This window comes from Coptis chinensis, chromosome 8, assembly GCF_015680905.1.
Source record: "Coptis chinensis isolate HL-2020 chromosome 8, ASM1568090v1, whole genome shotgun sequence".
In the NCBI taxonomy this organism is placed as follows: domain Eukaryota; kingdom Viridiplantae; phylum Streptophyta; class Magnoliopsida; order Ranunculales; family Ranunculaceae; genus Coptis; species Coptis chinensis.
The window spans coordinates 95,634,552-95,654,395 of NC_141463.1; the positions used below are offsets into that span (position 1 = coordinate 95,634,552).

At 35.1% G+C, this 19,844-nt stretch overlaps 1 protein-coding gene and 2 long non-coding RNA genes across 6 annotated transcripts; 1 reads left to right on the forward strand and 2 right to left on the reverse strand.

Moving 5' to 3' along the window:
• The first annotated feature begins 419 nt into the window (after positions 1-419).
• On the forward strand, positions 420-7,284 carry LOC147484724 (uncharacterized). 4 transcript variants are annotated; one of them, XM_086580697.1, is made up of 5 exons: positions 420-665; positions 2,641-2,811; positions 2,916-2,954; positions 3,722-3,834; positions 3,980-4,099. In XM_086580697.1, the coding sequence occupies exons 2-5, from the start codon at positions 2,643-2,645 to the stop codon at positions 4,007-4,009; spliced, it is 351 nt and encodes a 116-aa protein (XP_086436823.1). In that variant the 5' UTR covers positions 420-665; positions 2,641-2,642; the 3' UTR covers positions 4,010-4,099. The 4 variants fall into 4 exon arrangements, 3 of the variants coding, with proteins under 3 accessions (XP_086436823.1, XP_086436825.1, XP_086436824.1); XM_086580699.1 differs by lacking the exons at positions 3,722-3,834; positions 3,980-4,099 and adding exons at positions 4,109-4,168; positions 4,654-7,284 and having other exon boundaries at positions 423-665; XM_086580698.1 differs by lacking the exons at positions 3,722-3,834; positions 3,980-4,099 and adding exons at positions 4,106-4,168; positions 4,654-7,284 and having other exon boundaries at positions 426-665.
• A 289-nt stretch (positions 7,285-7,573) lies between these two features.
• On the reverse strand, positions 7,574-8,760 carry LOC147484725 (uncharacterized). The gene is made up of 3 exons (XR_015206192.1): positions 8,321-8,760; positions 7,982-8,222; positions 7,574-7,906 (listed from the first exon to the last, which is right to left on the reverse strand). It is a non-coding gene; the product is annotated as an uncharacterized LOC147484725 (long non-coding RNA).
• Positions 8,761-13,987: 5,227 nt separating this feature from the next.
• On the reverse strand, positions 13,988-18,163 carry LOC147484726 (uncharacterized). Its single transcript, XR_015205035.1, has 5 exons — positions 17,804-18,163; positions 17,123-17,516; positions 16,607-16,751; positions 15,187-15,482; positions 13,988-14,854 (listed from the first exon to the last, which is right to left on the reverse strand). It is a non-coding gene; the product is annotated as an uncharacterized LOC147484726 (long non-coding RNA).
• Between the last annotated feature and the right edge of the window lie 1,681 nt (positions 18,164-19,844).

Below are 19,844 nucleotides of genomic sequence, written 5' to 3' on the forward strand. Positions count from 1 at the left end.
AAAATAAAATATTTTTTAAAACAGTTTTTTCAAATAAAATTGCATTAGATTAATTCGGACCAATTTCAATATTTCTAACTAATGAAATACATTAGAATAAATAAAATGGATTTCAAATTAAATTAAAGATGCAAATGTAAAATCAACTGAACAGTAAAATCAATTCGTCACAAAACTATATTAAAGTTGGTTTTGGGAGATGTAATTTCGATGTAAAAGAAAATTTACACACATAAACTCCCATTTTAACACACTGAAAAAAAAAACACATAAAGTAAAGTAGAACACCAAACATTGGGAAACAAATAAATAAAATATATGAAAAATATATTTATAATAGAAAAATAAATTTGCATACTAGAATACCTACCGAAAATTCAAGTAAGCCCAATTAGCTTCTAGTGTGAGTCTGTGACTAGGAAAAGCAAGTTTATTCTTCCCTCGTGACAGCGAGGAGGACCACAAGAAAAAGTTGAGAGTAGTATAAAAGCTTCCAGTTTCAAGTTTGAAACATCATTGTTGGGGAAACACATTTGAAGGTCTGCAGGTTCCATTTTCGGTTAATTCCAACTTCTCTTTTGAAACAAAAGATGGAAAATTCAACAAAACTATTGTTGTTGTTACTGCTCCTCCTCCTCCTTAAACTGCAGGTCATACTTAGAGAGGTATTTTTTTTTTTAATTGTTTTTAAATTCGAAGCTAACATTAAATTGTCTTTAATAATAAAAGACTAAGGCTGTGTTTGGTTCATAGATTTCTTTTTCAAGATGAAATTGCATTCTTGGATTTTACTTTGTCTGAATTCAATTTCTATGATCATCAAAATCCTCAAAAGGACTCCCGCTTGCATACTCCATATCACCCCTCGTAACCCCAAAGCCCCAATATCTCTCACTTTTCTCTTTGTATAGCTCTTCTTAATTAAGAGAGAAGGAATAAAAGAAAGTTGGATTCATCCAATTATACATGCTCAGAGAATCTGTTTTCCATTTTTTTTACTTTCCTTGGGTTACCAAACACTGCTGAGTTTTCAAATTCTATGAATATATTTTCTTTTCCTCACTTTTCTGTGAACCAAACACAGATTTAGTGAAAGTTTGGATAATGACGTTCTTCTAATTTATAACCATATTAGGTCGTAAAATAGCATCATCTCAAGTTCTCAACTTAACATACTATAGGTTCATTCCCTAGTTCTGTTGAGTAGGTGCATTTCCTAGGCTTCTAAGCTATGTAATTTTTGAAGTATTTTCTTTCTTTACAAATCAATACAAAATCACCGTTAGAAAAAAAAAAAAAAAAAAAAAAAAAAAACAGATAAATAAGATTCCATCTCAGACACATAATACTTTGCATTTTCATGCTAGAAAGAGAAAAAGAAATAGGTGCCAAAAGGAGGACACTTTTATATCTTGTTTAGAGATCATTCTTTGTATTTGCTTTATACTTTTCGTTTTCTTTCTTTTTCATGTCGATCCTTCGGAACTCAGCTGTATTGCCGTCCGCGCATTTTCGCGATTTACACTTTTCACTTATTTTTTTAGCAGCTATGTATGGAAAACAACTCCCATATCCTATATGTTGCCCCAAAGTGGTTGGGGATCTAGCCTACCAGGTCTGGCTTGCGGGGAGTTTTCCCTTTTTATCATTTTTTTTTTCCTATTTTTGGGGAGTTCAAAGCCTTTTTACACTTGCAATGAAAGGCAGATTTGTCTGGCGTTGCCTTAAAGATTTTATTCCCCTTGTGCCTAGCAACACAGGCAGGAAGACACGCCCCCTACGGGCCTTCTTAGTGCACTAGCAGGGGGTTCACAATCCTCACCTGGGAAGCACTCACTACGGTAGACTTCTTTATTATGCCTGGTCATCCTATTGACTCTTCTCTTACTTTCTTTCACACCCTATCGTGCTATAAGCCTAAAGGCAAGCTACTCAAAACCATCTAGCTAATAGGACAGCAGAAACATCCCATTGGGCTTATAATCCTTATGCAGTAAGTTAAGCAAGTGAAGCTACCATCCTAAACCTTAGATATCTTCTTTCTTATCCTACACTCATCGTCTAGCAGACAGATTTCGTTAGATGCCTCAGGTCAGGTAGCTTGTCTCCTGAACCTCCCCTTGCGCCCTATCAAACATCAAACAAAGAACAAGACAGCTAGCTACTCTATCTAGTTCTGTCAAAATCTCTTAGAACCAGGAAGACAACAGGGTGGGTGGTCGGTGCGTTGGCCTGATCTTCGACCTCCCTTATTCCATTATAGAGAAGCAACCTTAGAGAGCTAGCAGGCAAGTCAAGGGAGGAACCGAACGTATATAGGGCAAGCAAGAATCCTTAAATAGCTTACAGGGAAGGAATAGAGTCAAGCCTTTCTTTATCTCTCTATTGATAGAGGAACAACGTACCTCTGACATTAGTACTTCTATTCTCTACTATGTATAGCCTCTGCATCCCCCTACCCCGATACCCTGCTAAGCAAGTTAGCGCCTAGCGTCCCTACAGATTCATTCATCCTACTCCTAATAGGGGATGGAAGTGTTTTAGTTACTTTTGAGTGTTGCATGTTACCTGTATACTTTGTAAGTTTGTGAAGACTAACCCTTTCATCTAAGGCTCATATTTTTTATTTTATTTTTGCAGCAATGGACGATAGAAAATTTCCTATATTTGTTAATCAACACAATTTTAACCGCATGCGTGATGAGAACCTTCCCTTTCAGCTGCTTAGAATGCCCGTCCATATTTCGTACTTAGACCTGCGTCTGGAGAATGAAATATTAGGGCATCAAGAGATTGAGTCTTCACCTACGTGTGAGTTTATCTGTTTGATGTTCTTATTGTTTATATTAGTCATTTTTAGTCGTAATTGTTAGTATAAACTTTAATTTTATAAACTTGTCTGTTCTTTTCTATAGCGGTGATTCGAGTAGCGCACTCCCGAGAGAGTTCTCCAGGTATGCATCTCATCATTTTTGTGTGTGCTTTTTTGTTTTCAGATCATTATATTATTGATGTAATAGGCGTATTAGGATATTTATTGAATTTTCTTTTTTTATTTATTATGGCCGTGTGGGCCCAGTAGTGAAAGCCCAGCTGGTCAATGTTATCAGACCCAGCGTAGAGGTCAATCCGGTGAAGGGACAGTCACTGTATTATTGGTTCAACCTGTGGGTTATTGGAAAATATGATGGAGCCTTGGGATGACGTTTTATGTTGTTTTGAGAACTTCTAACAAGAAGATGATGAGCAAGAATCAGTAATACATGAGTTTTTCTCTATCTTTGGTGATGTTCATCGTGATGATACAGAGACCAATTGCTTTTGGGAAGCATTTTTTTTTTTTTTTTGCTAAAGCTTTTGGGAAGCATTTGAAGATGAATGTGAACTATTTCTAGGGGCGGTGGTGGAATAGTTGCAAGGTAGATTTTATGTGGCGCTCGGTGAATGATCACAAGTTGGAGAATTGTTGTGAGGCGGTGATAGTTGATTCTCATTAGTTAACCAATTTAAGTTGGAATTAGTTAACCAACAGACTTTTTGGTAACCATGTATTATTGAGTTTAGGAAACCAATTGGTTTAGTAACACCATTTGATTTTTAATTGCTGTTGTTAATCGAGGATTGTCTATCAAATGGTGTAGTTTAAGACTACATGGTGTTGTTGCCTATATTTATAGTGGAATTAGAGATACCGATATTAAGGCTTGTAAACCAACAGCAGGTGCTTGTGAGAGGAGAGACTATATTAAGGAAACAGTGAGTTATCAAAGAGAAAACGTGAGAATAGGGAGATACAAATCAGTGGTTTTGTTCTCCATTGCTGTCGCCGATCTTGTAAGTTGTATGATTCTTCTCTGTTGATAAACTCTTCTAATGTTTCACCCGTGGATTAGGCTAACACCAATCAACGGAATTCTCTTGTGTTCGTTGCTATTGCATGTGTTGTGTTCTTCATGATTTGTTCCTTATTGCTTTGTAGTTGGTGTGTCTCGTTATAAATTGCTTGTGATCTGAATGATCTTCCGTATTGCAAACAAATTAGTTACTTTATTGTGACTTTGTTTTTGTTGGATCATTCAAACTGTGACAATGTTGATTTTCTCAGAAGTTACAAGCAATAAAAAGAGGAGGGCGGATGAAGCTGGTCCTTCAAACACAATTTCGTCAGGTACCAATTTTATTTTCAGCCAATGCTTTTCTCAAAAGCTGATGTGGAATCTGCACTCACTGTTAAGCCTATCTAAGATCATTTATGCTTGGTGTCTAGTGTCTGGACAGAGAATAGATTCCATACATCTTCCATCATGTTCTGCCAACATACTCATAATCTGGTTCAAAAAGTTCTGGTACATTAAGTCAATACTAGTAGATACGCCTCACTGGGGAATAGGGTCCTGGGGTTTAGGAGATCATATGATCGTTCTCAAGTTGTGGACCATACAAGTCCAGAAGTTGTAGTGTGGTACTGCAGCTTGTTGAGATAGACCCTAGGAGATATCACTCAAGGTAAATAAAGGCACAGACCTGTGTGGCTACATATGACCCGTTTCATTACGAGTCGGAGGCCTTGGTGTCCATGCACACCAAACCAAATGAGTTAGACTCTTTAGTTTGGCAGCTATTTTACTTGGTTAATGTGAGTCTGGAATGCAGTGATCCACGAGGCACAACCAGATATTGGCATAGTCGTTGGTGAGTTCTCATTAGACCACGACAGTTTTCTATAAAAATGCTCAGTCTCACAGGCAGTGGTGAGCAGTTAAATGCAACTAAAAGCATTGCCATGGCCAATGGCCCCATGAGTAAGAACATTTTTTTTGGGATGTCAAGATACTTAATCCTAAATTTGTTTTTAACTAGTGTGTAAGGTAAATTGATGTAACAGTTTGTATCCACCACATTCATCGCGTCTTATAGAGCATAGCATCAAGGTTTCAAGTCAATAATATAGAGCCACAAGCTACAACGACCATGACAAATTCCCTGACAATGTGTGACACGTTTATTTGTACACAAGGAAAATATGGTGGGAGTTTATGATAATTTGAATATTATGTTGTGTTGAATGATAGTAATAATAACTAAGATGTAAAACGAGGCAAACTTATCTTCAAAATTAATGCCAACACACTTTTCAGTAAGGGGGAATAATGTTAATGCCAACACACTTGACGTATCATTGCTGGCCAATAGCTTACGTACTTGTATAGATGCTAAAATGCTGACAATTTATGTTGTATGTTGAGATGCTTACTCCTACATGGGATATGTAAAGCCTCGCATAAAAGTTAATATGTCCCTGGGATTCCACTTATCACCAATTGTTTTGAGTTGGATGCCCATATTTAATATGGTATCATTGCGGGTTATTGTGTTTGGCCCGAAGGGCCTTTTGTTTAATCCATGTCACCCAAATGTGTTTGTTCACGTGTTAGGTTCAAGTAACACCACACGTGAGGGGGCGTGTTGAGATATTTAGTACCAATTGAGGTGTGGAAAGCCTCGCATAAAAGTATATATGTTCATGGGCCTCTTCACTCATCACCAATTGGTTTTGAGTTGGATGCCCGTAGATATATGGTTGTGCCCTTGGATTTGAATAGAATGGTTGGGGCGATTGGAGGGTCAATCGTTGCTGTTAATGCTGACCATGGGGAAGATCTAAGGGAAGTGGAGTCTGATCATGTCAATCAAACTGGTTAAGTAACGAAGAGACGTCCAACAATATTGGATTACTGATGAGGGAGCATAGACCAGTGATTCTTCAGTTACAGGAAATGAAAATAGGAGGAACCGAGTCATCCATTATCACTTTGTATTATCCTGCAATTGGCTTGTCAGGTGGTATTGTGGTAGCATGTAATTCTGATCTTGTTGATATAACAGGTAGTTTGTTTGGGACTTACACGCTATAAGTGGTATGTACTCGACTAATTTCGGTCGATGACGAGCGTTTATGGGCCAAAAGAAAACAAGCAGCGTGAGCATGTTCTGGAGTTAGAGGATGTTAGGGCATGGTCAGAATTTTTGTGGTGTTTGGGACGGGATTTTACTATTATAAGGTTTGGACATGAGAGATATGTGTCTTTTTGACAATTGTGTCTCGAAAAACTTTTTTGGTGATTACCCTTTGAATGGTGCTCTATATGCTTTGTCAGACAGTAGGGCTTTGAGCAGAATTGATCGATTTCTTGCGTCAAGGGACTGGGATGATCAGTTTTTTCATGCAAAGGAAATTGCTCTACCGAAATATGTCGCCGATCATAGAGTGATTGTGCTGGATTGTTTTAAATCTACTAGATGGCCTATGCCTTTTTGGTTTGAATTAATGTGGTTCGTGTAACTTATGGAAAGCTAGTGGCCGTAACTTTCTTCTGAGGGCTCTCCTAGTTATGTATGGTGGTGTGAAGTCAAAGATCTCTAAAAGAAGCTGAGAGTTTGGAATAAAGAGGTTTTTGGAAGAGTTGATCAGCTCATAAATTGTAAGTTTGAGGAGATCGTTGAGTTGACAAGGAGGAGCACTCTTTTCTGACTTCTGATGACAAGGTGGATAGGGCTAGCCTTAAGAGTGAGCGTCAAATTCTTATGAGGGAGGAAATTTCATTGCCACAAAAACCTAGAGTGCGATGTTATAAAGAGGGGGAGGATAACTCCAAGTTCTGTGACGAAACAGCCAAGGCTAGGAGTAGGATCCGTAACATTAACAAGCTAGATATTCAAGGCATTGAGGTCATTGATGTGGAGGCTATTAGGAACACATTATTGTAGAGTTCTGTGAAATCTATGAACTCATTGTGGAGTTTCGAGACCACGCTTCTTTGGATAGAAAAAACAACTCGATGTTTATTACTGTAATCCCCAATAAGGTAGGAGCTCTTTCACTTAAGGATTGCAGGCCCATAAGTTTGGTTGGGGACATTGTTTCGAAAGTTCTTGCTACTAGAATGGTAGGGGTGAAGCATCAATTGTTTCCATCATTGAGTGCTTTTGTTGGCGGATGACAGTTTCAGAGCGGCCCGCTTATAGCAAATGAGGGTATTGAAGCCCGTTTAAAAATGAAAGAAAATGGTATTTTGTGCAAAGTAGAGATTTCAAAGCGGTATGATAATGTAAAGTGCGGTTTCCTTGAGGCCTTGATGAGGAGGATGGGATTCAGGTAGAAATATACAAAGTGAATCTGTACTTGTAGAAATATACCAAGTGAATTTGTACTTGTACAACTTCAGCGTCATTCTCAGTATTAGTAGAGGATCACCTGCTGATTCAGAAATCAAAGGGGTTTGGTAAGTATTAAGAACTTGGCTCAACTCAAATTAACAAACCGGGACCTAAGGTCATAAGTTGGTAGGCATATTTCAAATTTCCACTGATAACAATTTTTCCCACCAACGTCTTAGTCTAACAAACGCAATGGTGAACAGTAGAGAAATGGAACTTGATTGAGAACTCCATGTTTCCACAACTCCATATTAACTGCTGACTTAGGTGATGAAATACCATTTGGAGAAGGAAATGCGCCCAAGACATATTTAAGAGAGCTCCATTTTGACGAGGGTGGACATATTTACATTGCCCAGTGCGGCCTAACTCCTAAGCATATAGTTAATTGGGCGCACCTGGGCAGCTCCAAAGACTGATCCAAATGTAGATGAGACATTTTATGGTGTGGGTATTATCCTTTTCAAAATAACACGGTACCTGGATTGACAACGTGGGCCTTGTTTCGGTCTAGTTTCATTTCAATATATACAAGAGTAGATTCCAAACTTGTGATATTGAACCAACTCTTAAAACTTCACTGCTCCTCAGATTGCAGTTGTCTTCCCAGTAAAATAAGTCCCACGGTCGCAGATGCGGACAAAATTGTTGAAGAATAACAAATTGCAAGAAGAGCGCCCCTCAATGACTGCATTCATATAACCATAACAGAGGAAGTAAAAATATACGATAAAACTTAAGATTAGGTTTAAGGAGTAAACACCTTTCCCAGCAGCAACGTGTTGTCATTAGCATACTGCAATGCGCTCTCAGGTATGCTTTGGATGCCTTGACTCAGTTCCCAGGAGAGGATACTAAATTATCATGTACAAAAGTGATTAGTAAATCGCTTTATTCTCTTCTTCAAAAACAAAAGTGTTCAGAATTCTATACCCGTAAACAATACTTATCCCAGCTCCAATGTAGGCTTTCTAAGGTGTTAACTTGACTTGTAGCTCCCCAAACTGCATGAGCAACAAACAATACATGTAAACACTTCAAATAGGAGCTTTTTAACAGCTAACTTAACTCTAGCAGCAAAAGTTATAAAAGTACTGCTTACCTTAAACATCCTTGTTTCCTCTTTGGATTTTTCATCAGTTGCAGTTACTGGACTTGCAGACAGTAGTTTTCCAGTCTCAATCATTGATGTGGCAATCTGCAAAGTTTTTTACAAGTCAGCATATTAAAAAAAAAAAAAAAAACAGACATGAGGACAATTGTTTATAGCGGCACCAAAAATGTGTTCCAACCGATCATCTAATGCAAAATAAGACCCACCATTTTCACTGTGTGTTTATTATCATTCAAGGAAAACAAACTTGATTAATGACCACTTTGTGAATTGCCATAAGCGACGAAAAGTATCTCGAAAACATTATCGTCGAAAAGTACTCAGTACGTGATATATTATAGGCAAGTTGCTTTATATACTAATTACACACAAGATTTTGTTTCCAAATGGTAGTGGAATGTCTAAGATAAAATGAACATTTTATTGTAGTTAGTAGTTAGTAGTTACCGCCTTACTAGTACGGCGAATCCTGTATTACTAAGTTGAAATTATATTACAAGGAAAGTAAAATACGGAAAAAAAAAAAAAAAAAAAAACTACAGGGAAAGTAACCATATGACTATGTGCTAAAATCAGAAAAGAAAACCAATTCAAGGAAACTTTTATATTGTCTTCCAAGGGATTTCTCATAATACTTGTAGAGATATATTTCTTTCTACACGATTGTTACATTTTATCAAGCAAGTTTTCTTAAAAATACAATATTTCTTAAAACTGTTTTTTTTTTTCTTGATCGGCCAAGCCTTGACTTCCATAATAATGATAAATATATTTGATTTAATGATTTTGTATACCATATGAAGCAGATACATTACCATGTACAGTGACGTGGTGAGATATTTTATATCTTCGAAAAATTTGCATTTATATCAACCTCCACCTCCATGTATGTTGGGTTGTTTAGACGGGTCTCTTTATATCCTTTACATGTTTCATTGTAGTTATTAGGTACTAGTAAATGGGTACATTGCACGTTCTAGGAAAGGAAATTAGGGTGGAGAAAATCAAAAGAATGAATGGCATGTAAATTAGAAAATTAACATATTACATTTGTTTGAATGGATATATTATGTAATATGTTTTAGACATGGCCGTCTCTGAGTTTTCAATGGTCCTGTGCAAACGGCAAAATGTGGCTCTCTTCCAGTCTTCCATCAACACAAATTGGATCATCGAAATATTTCCTTTCTCGCATTTTTGGCTGCAAAATCATCAATGAAGCTTTCAAAGTTAATTTTATTTAAAAATTCATTTTCAATAGATATTAACGCTAGTCCATTTAGACTTTCTTGTGATATAGTCGATCTAAGGTATGATTTCAATAATTTTAATTTTAAAAAACTTTTTTCTGCATACGCGACAGTAATGGGAACAATCAACAAAATTCTATAAGCTATGAATGCATTAGGAAACAATCATGTCGTTTCAAGAAATCAAGTTAGGTGAATAATATTAGACTAGATTACTTTGGAATTAAATTGAGTTATTGAAAAAATATTTAAGAAAAGGAAAAATTGATTTTAATCTCTAATTTACTTGAAAAATAATCAAAATTTAGGTGAATAAGTAATTGAGATTGATCGAAATGAAAATTAATACAAATCCACAATTGTAAAGAAAGAAATTATTGAGAATGAGAGGATACTAGATGGTCATAAGGTGAATAAGGGGCTTTTTTTTTTTTTTTACTATTTCTTTTTGTATTTGAGTAATTGAGGGCAACTCAAGCAATTAATTGGAGTGATTTTCCAAAAAAAAAAACGTTATTAATTAGGAAGAGAGAGATCCAGTCAATGAGAAGATCTCCTCATCTATTATATCTATTGTTATTTTTTTTTTATGAACATAATTAATGAGGAAAGAGAATATGAGATAGTCCTGTTTACTAATGTGAAATTTTCGGTTTTTTGGGTTTTTCATCGGTTTGGGCTTTTGATTTGCGAAATAAGTCTTTTCCACTAAAACTAGTTTTTTGGGGCCTTATATATTGGGGGCCCTGTGCGGTCGCCCACATGGCACCTGCTCAGGGCCGGCCCTGGTTTTAGATTAATACAGGTCGAGGTCTAACAAAACACTTCAATAAGAAAATAACACTTCAATACGCTAGTTGTGTTCTTTGTCCGATTTGCTTTCTGTTGCTCTGCCATTGTGCAAATAAATATATTTGAAGAGGTATTTAACCGCCTGTAATTTAGTCAATATCAGTGCATATGCCACAAACTAATTTATCAAAAAAATAGGTATTTCATCAACATTTGTGTTGTTGGTTGTGTAATTATCTTGTTGAGCATTTATATGTGATTGAGGAACATTATTGGATTCATATGAGTATACTATCGGTAAGATATAAGAATATTATATCATGGTGTGCAACATAATTGTTATTCTACACTGGAGAATAAAATATAAAAAAAAAAAAAAAAAATGCAAGAAGAATAACTTTTTTTTTTTTTTTTTTCATTGTCTTCATAATGATCTAGCGAATCCATCAGCTCTTTTTTTGTCATTTTAAATATTTTGGTTGGTTTAAATAAGTAGGTAGGTTTGACAAATAAATAAATTGTAGCTAACTAACAAAAACAATTTATTTATTTATTTAGAAACAATCACATTGAGAAACAATTATGAAAAATACATTGGACACTGTAAATATTTGTTCTATATATAGATTTATTAATGCGGATATAATATGTGGAGTGAATTGAATGTGTAAATAAAAACTTTCCGGAAGATGTCTTTGTGGCAAGATTACCATTTAAAAGCTTTAAATATAATATATTTTGGTTGGTTTAAATAAGTAGGTAACTTGGATAGAAAAAGAAGTTCTAGCTAACTAACAAATGCCATTTTTTTTTTAAAAGAAATTATCACATTGAGAAACAATTAGAAAAAAAGACATTGGCCTCTATTGATAGTTGTTTTATAGAGATATTAAGTTGGATATAATATGTGTAGTGAATTGAATGTGTAAGTAAAAATTTTCTGGAAGATGTCTATATATGTGGCAAAATTACCATTTAAAAACTTTCAATATATTGTGGATCTCATTTCATGTGTATAGAGATTGAATGATTCAAATGACGGAGTGGTGTTTTTTTCAAATCATCTGTATGGAGGCGAAGAAAAGAAGAAATTATGGATGCTAGTCGCATCACTGAATTACATCTGTTTCACCCTGTCATTAGTCACACAATCCTTTGATCAATTCTTGCATTGGTTATTGGTCCTCATTCTGAAAATGCTATTATCACCCAACTCCACATTTAGTACTTTGACAGAGTGCATAATGAAGGAGTTCAGAGGCGTTAAAAGCGTGATCCATTGTGCACACTCAGCCCAAACCAAAATGCTCATTTGCACAGCGTATTTTGTATCTACTAAGGTGAAAATTTGTGAAGAACATTATCAGGTAAACTGCTTATTCGGTCTTCTGTATCATGCTTTATCTTTTTTGGCATAGATATAATTTCCCATCGTTTGATTCCATTTTTGAAGAAATTTTCAATCTAGGAAAAAAAGTAGTACAAAAAATTAGTTTTTTTTATAGTAGTGCAAAAAATTTTAAAACTGCATCACACTTACACATGCAAGAAGGAAATACTGAGACTGGAACCTACTACGAATATGTCTTCTTCGAGTATCAATCATTCGTTGTGTACACCTGATTGGCCGACTCTGTTGTTCGTCGAAACACATGAACAAACACAAAAATGAAATAAAATAAAATTAGACGAAATGCACTAACTTGGAGATGAAGGTCAGTATGCAAAACTGGTATAGATCATCCAAGCACCTCGTCCAAAGCCACTACCGAAAACACATATTAAATATATACTTTCGAGTCCAACGCCCCAAAACTCGTACAATTATATACCTAAAGTATGTGATTTTTCTGAAAAATTTCGACAGAGTCTCCTCTATATTTTCGACATTACATAAATATAAAACATATCATAACCTGAAAATTTAAAATAATATACTTCTCATTGATTAACTCAACTACTTAACCGTCTCGACGAATGCCAGAGCAGTTAAATAACTGGTTTAAAAATGAGATTACTGCAACATTAGGACTTAGTACATCAAAGAACTTGAATGTCTCGACTAATGCCAGATCATCCAAGCATCTCGTAAAAAGCCATTACCGAAAACACAAATTAAATATATACTTTCGAGTCCCATAGCTATCAAAAGGTTTACGTCATTAACAAATTCGAATGAAGACATACCTTTTTCGACTCAAATTTTTCCGAGAAACACAAAGACTTAGAACAAAAAAAGACCAACATACAAAAGCCTCAAACCGATTTTGTGAAGCGTAAACTGATTGATATTAAACAATCTTGTTTTGTGAAGCCTCAAATATCAATTGTAACTAAACATAAAAGTGAGGATGAAAGTTATCGATCAGGAATTTTTTTCAAACAATTAAAAGTTAAAAAGAAAATGGCGGATAAAAAGCTAACCATGACTGTCTACTATTAACCTTGTTTCTAGGAAACTCTCCCGAAATGAGTTCTTTTAAGAAGATGCACAAACACAATAAATCATATAATAAGCCTGGTTTAGTAAAAAAAAAAAAAAATAGATTGGTGCCGAAACTATACAACATGTAAAATGGTTTAGTTTCTTCCCGTTTGGTATATCTAAAAAAAGAACCAAAACTCACCATATAGCAGAGAGGGTTTCTAGATAAAAAATACTTAAATGTTCAGAAACATACCTTGTTCAAAAAATCTGTAAGAAAAGAAGACAACTACTTTGTTCTTCTTCACACTTCAACTCGTACCGAAAAATTAAATATAGATAAGGCATATCTTATATAAGAGGTAATTTATCAAACAATGGAATTTCCATGAATCAAAACGAAATGGAAAAACAGAAAATAGATATGAGACTACAAATGATACGCTTCACTATCTAAAATGATATTTTTTGCTATACTCTGTTGGTCTTCACCACATTTGCTTCGGGCTCTTTAGGAGAATAGTTACATCCAATGTTGGATACTGTAAAACCCAAAAAAAGATTCATGGCGAAAGTACATAGGTGGTATACCTTGCAAGAAAACACAAAAGTTTAAACAAAACAAACAACCAAATTGTAGTTACTCAAAAGCAATAACATATGAGAAATAGCATAACTGCACTTCTTATAGATCACATTTTTAAAACAAATCAGAAGAACTGGTACTACAGGAGTGAAGAGTCGGGAGTTTTTTTTTTAGAAAACCACTTTTAGATACTACAGGAGGAAATATCTTACTTTTTCAATAGCATGAATTTAGACTACTGATTGATCCAGAAATCTAGAAATTGTGGAAAAGGAAAATATATAGTTGATTTGCGACTTACAGATGGAACCCTTGATCTGGATAACCAGAGCAATCGAATCTTTCAATTTTCAATGCCTTCTCATAAGTTTTACTGGGAAGAATTTGGGAATATGGAGGAGATGCAATGTTTGGATTATAAACGGTTGCAAACAATTGTTGTACATAAAATGACCAACATACGCGGCCCGTTTGATTTGAACTTTCAATCTTAACGGCTTTTAATTGGGAATATCACAAATGGAGAAGACGAATGAACGTTTTTTTTTTTTTATTATTGTGAAACCGCAAAACGGAGTCTCTGTCTGTTTTCTGAAGACGTTGAGTTTTATGGTCCTGGGAAATGATGTAAATTACCGATTTACCCTTTCCGCGGAGAGCAAAAAGAAAGTGGCTGTCCAACTTTCCGGTACCCTTCCCCCTTCCCATTAAAAACTTTGATGTAAAATCGGGAATACGGGAACTAATTGGAAAATCCAGTATCCGCATTATATATAATATAATAGGTTGTTTGCGATTATTAATGGAATCTTGTTCGGGTTTAACGGGTCGGGTTCTTCTGCTGCTAGTTCCAGCCTTTTTTTCAGAATTAGAGAGGAGTAGGAAATTTCTTCATTTTTTTTTTGGTATTGAAACGTTGAAAGTGAGTATCTGAGTGAAAATCATATGGGCTTTGTTTCACTGAACTTAACCATTCAGGATCAACTGCTGAGCATGGTGGTTCCAAACCTATATGTCTCTTGAACTACAGAGCTGAGAATCAGTTAATGTTTGACACTGATGGTTCGGGTGGATAAGGTGAAAGAAGGGGGATCCTTCTATGTGATTGACGGGTAATACGTTGTGTTGATACTGTAACACATTGTTGAGACAAATGCCAAAAAAAAACGACCATCAAATGCATGCTTCTATGCACAAAGAAGAATTCCTAGTGAATGATACCAATCAAGAATATGAAGCTAATAATTGTTTTTTCTTATTTTCATCACTAATTGTATCCTCAAATTACAAAGAGGCATTATAAGAAAGTAGAATACATGGGGAAAGTTAAAAGACTATATTTAGGATTTGCATGTTTATGCTTTCTTTTCTTCAGCAGCAGAAAGCGCTTTGATTTCTTCAACATCATCATAGTTGCCGAGGAATATTGGGGACCGCTCGTGGATCTTCGTCGGAACCAAATCAAGTGCCTTCCAAGACCAAAAATGTTATCCTCCATAATTAACAACATCAATTAGAGGCAGAATCATTGACAATTCTCTCTCTCTCTCTCTCTCTCTCTCTGCAGTATCCTAACTTACAGGAACCCTAACGTGAATGTTTTTCCTACAGTATAAAAGCATATCTTTAAAAGAAAATTAATATGATCCTAAATAGTAATGGACAGGTCTACAGATGATGCCAACGGAACCAACACCAACCATACATACGATAAAGAATATGGTAGAATGTCTCAACTATTGATACAAAAAGCGAAAAAAATCATCCACTTTAAAAAGCAAGGATGTTCTCTAGTCCTCACCCGTTCTTTGCCTGTAAATGCCTGACCTCCTGCTTGTTCCATCAAGAAAGACAATGGGAAAACTTCATAGAGAACTCTATTTCAAGACATACAACTTCATAAAAAAAGGATCCAAAAATATCTCATATGCCACCGAATTATTACAATGAGACATATCAAAATTTGATGTGCATATCAAAAAGAGAATAGGAAGTTCCGAATACCATAGCGTAGTTTTCCATTTGTACTTTTCTTATCTGCAGGGTACAAAAAATATGCCTCCATAAAGTAATGTGCGGTGGACATCGGCAACCATGCTGTAGACAATCGTGGTAATGTTACATTAGAATTTAGAGGTTCGATCGCAGAAAACTTCATAACATACTCTATCTGCACAACGGAAAGGGGAAGAGTAATAATCTTTTACTGTGTTATGTCAACTAAAAGTTATCATGGAACAGAATCAGTCCCAGCTTCCTCCTTGATTAAAAGGGTCAGAGAAGTAATAGCATAAGGCAGCAAGAAAATTGTACTGGAGGCATTGTGGTATATAATCAAGGTTGACTCTGATGTGAACTTTAATCGGAGAAATGCTATCTACTTCACGGACTTCTCCACCTCATTAATTGGTGAAACTAAAACCTGATGGCTTCAGGACCTCATCCTTGGGAGCATAAGATGTATATTAACTGACAGCAATGGTAGCAATGGTACAGCAAAAATCAAAGTTGTCCTAACGAGAGCAGAAAGACAATATCCCAATAAAATACCACCATTTCAAGAATAGATTGCAAACTGACTAATGTTTTATTACTTTTATATTCTTGATAACTGCGTAACTAAATTCTCAAACCCAGCATTTCAATTATAGAACAAAGGTTTGAGTCATTCCAGTCCACATGCGTGTATTAGTTGCACATATTTACAAATTACTTGAGTGCAGTTATAAGAATGTAATAGGCCACTCATTTCTAAAAGTTTGTGTTTAGTTCTAAAAAAACCTCCAATTAGACCAATATATGGGGATACTAACAGAATATAATTTACACCTCCAAGGTATGATTATGTTATTGGTTCATACATACTTAAGAAATGCATAAATGATTTGTCCATGGCCTGAGTCACTAAAGCAGTAGTAGTTAAGCTGCAAGAACAAAATCATAAAGGTACTGCAATACAATAATTGTTCAGTCCAGTTTCAATGCACAGACATGAGGAAGCAATGTTAAAGGGTACAGGGAACTAACTCGTTCGCATACAGTACGCCTTGGTGCACCAATAATAAGTGGGAGGGAATGGGTTCCCTTTCACCATTTTTCCCATACATACTTCCTCCATTGACAATTTGCCATCCATTAATAACCGGAAGTCCATTCATTGGACTAATTAGAGAACAAATGATGACGCATACAAATGAAATTTTTTCCTACATATTACTTACCAAGGCTACTTCCTAGTGTGCTCTAATGGAGACTTGAGACCTCCTTAAAGTGGCTTTGGCAGCTTGATCGACACTCTTCACACCAGTTGACTTAGAAATTCATTTACGAACCCAACCGTGTGATCCATGATCTTGGCTCTATTCACTGCAAGCACTTCAGCTATCATTATCAAAGGCTGCAATATCATCGTTGCTACTATTACTATAACGTCTATATTCCATTGACATAAATTCTACACTATTGGGCGGTGATGTTGAGTGGTTACTTCTTCTACCCCAAGAAGTGGAGTTGCACTAAAAAAACTAAAGTTCAAACAATAACATGTAATGTAGTGAACACACATCTATAGAGATAATAAATGGATAGTGGATCTGGTTTACTCTACGCATCATTATATTTCCATAATAGTTGTCCATAAGAAAGGTGGGCTATCTAAAAAGATCGTTCACAATTCATTATTCTATTTGATAAATGGATGAAGACGATAACCCAACAATTATATAATCTCAACATACGTCTTAAAATTGCACAATTCTAGTAGCGGTGCGACAATTGGATGAAGACTCGAAACATAGGTTAGACAATTGGGCCATCCTTCTTCTTTGGGCTTTACTACCTGCATAAAAAACCAAAGTTTGGTTAAGCACCTCTATCCTCAGCCACCCTTCAATTCAGTCGTTTTAACTTTGAATTGCCTAACGAATATCAACAGATATCAAATTAATCTAAAATTAATAACTAAAGAAATACTTTATAGTAAATATTGTTGTCTTACAGTACGTACATCTTAGCAATGGAAAACAAATATCGTATATATATAATTCTTTAGTTGTTAGCTTTAGAACATACCGGACTTGCCAAGATTATCCAGAAGAGGTTCAATAATTCTGTTATTTTATTCCTTCATTTCTAAACATAAAGCAATAATAAAAACTTGATTAGTGAAATCATCAACACACCATATTAGAAAAAAAAAATAGCAACAACTAAAAACTGTGTTCCACCAAATCACCAACTGTTACCCCATTCCAATTACTTGAATAGAGCATGCAAAATAGTACCACCAATCGACAAAATGAATCTATTTAAGTATCATTGACATTTCCTATTTTCTGCCATTCTTAGTTCGTTCGCCAATAAACTAATGAAAATAAAAGGAAAATTAGAGAGCTTGAGAAGAGACAAAGGAAAATTACCTGAAAGATGATGAGGGCTTCACAACTGAAAAAAGATAACAATGAAGAGAGAGGAAGAAATTAGTTTTAAATAGAGGGGATAATAAGACACTGACTTTCAAGAGAGAAGAACAATACCTGAGCGGATTATAGAGGAGAAGAACTAATGTTGAGATTCGAGAGAGATAGAGTGGTTAAGCTTGAGGAAACGAAGGGTTTTGACTCTTGGGATAACTATAGTTTTTTATAAACTTTAATTCTATAAATGAAAAAATTCTAGAGTTGGGATGTTTCACGTGCTCGAGTATGAAATTTTTTAAGAATTTTGAGGAATCTGAAATAAATCGATCAGGAACTTCATGAATAAACAGGGCAAAAATATGAAACCAATCAATCAACTGTAGTCATTCAGAGCCCAAGCAGCAAATCTTTGATAATTTAATGACAATTATTGATGAAGCACCAACAGCCTTGCAACAAATATGCTATTTGAACTTATAATTCATTCTGCAGTTTGATTCTTTGATCGAATGAGAATTCTCTTTATTAACTGCAGTTTCAATTGATATCACAATAATTGAATAATATAAAGAACTATAACTGCAGGTTTCAGGTGATATCATAATAATTCATAATAAGTATGGGAAACAAACCCGCAAGAAGGTCGCTTTATCAACACTATAACTGAAACCGGTTCCATTGGGTCGGGTCGACATATAAAAGGTTTGATGCCCGCATCACGAGTAGAATTTATGTTGAGATTGTTGGTGTCTGGGACTATCACAATGCATTACATGGATGTATGCTTGATAGATCTTCGCAATGATCGATTTTTAATAGAAAACAGGCAAGGATCTCTACTTTATCAAGAACCTAATTTCTATGCCACGAGTCCTTACTATCATTTATTCTACAAGATGCCCAAAGCAGATAAAGTGAACCAAGAAATTAGACACAAATGATCATACCTTATCCCAACCATAGTGAAAGGTCCATTTTCATAGAAAACAGCCATTTCACTACTACATCCTGGGCGTCCATTCAACCATATAACCAAAGGATCCTTTTTGCTGTTTCGTGATTCAAAGAAGAAGTAAAACATCCTACAAAATTCAAGGGACACGGCAACTCAGGAAAATATATGAAACACAGGAATGATACAATATGTGTTTACTAATATAATCGCAACCCTCTTCCTACAGAACCATTATAGAGCATACAATTATTTGTTATCCACATGACGACCAAATAACACCAAAAAAAAAATCAAAACACAATGTATGATTGGTCTGACAACCAAATAACACCCTAAAAATATAAGAACATAACAAAATTTAAATGCTAATTGATAGTTTGACGTTATCAAAGAAGAATAAAACTAAGAGGATAAAAAGAAGAATATAAACATCGCCTCTTCCATCTCAGTTGACAGAAATGTGAATGAAGTAATGAACCAATTTTCTAGAATACAAAAAGAATGAAAAATTGAAAAATCGGAAACAAAAAGTAATCAAGGACTAAGTGCTTAACAATTTGCGGTGCAAAAATTAATAATCACAAAAGTAAAGAGTTCAGTAGTTTTACCAATTTTATATGGCGAGTTCAAAACCCCTGCCACGAAGAAAAATGAAAGGGCTTCTTCTGAAATTGGAACAATCCCAAAATTAAAGTTAGAACCATGTAAAAAGAAATCCAAATAGAAATAAGTCTTGCATTTAAAAATGGGAAATTGGGAATTAAATTATTAAAGGTTGTAAGTCTTCATTGTCAAAACAAAAATGGGAAAGGGAAATTGGGAAGTGAGGAAGCGAAGTTTTTTCTTTTCTCGGATAAAAGTTGAGAAAGGAGAAAAAGAATTACCTGTTATCTCGACAAAAATTAGATATAAAAGACACATGCCGCCATTGTATCTCTTAAGTTGGGAATGGGAAGTTAAAACTGAGCAGTGTTTATCATTTTGATATTTTCTTTTCGCGTGGTTTAAACGGTGCGGCTGTTAGGTGATTACGGAAAGACGCACTGTTTAGAATTAATTATATTGTAATTACCAATTTGCCTTTTA

Coding starts and splice junctions, on each gene's coding strand:
- LOC147484724 (XM_086580697.1), top strand. CDS start 2,643: ATGGACGATAGAAAATTTCCTATATTTGTTAATCAACACAATTTTAAC. Junction 2,812..2,915: donor GATTGAGTCTTCACCTACGT/GTGAGTTTATCT, acceptor TCTTTTCTATAG/CGGTGATTCGAGTAGCGCAC. Junction 2,955..3,721: donor CTCCCGAGAGAGTTCTCCAG/GTATGCATCTCA, acceptor AACCAACAGCAG/GTGCTTGTGAGAGGAGAGAC.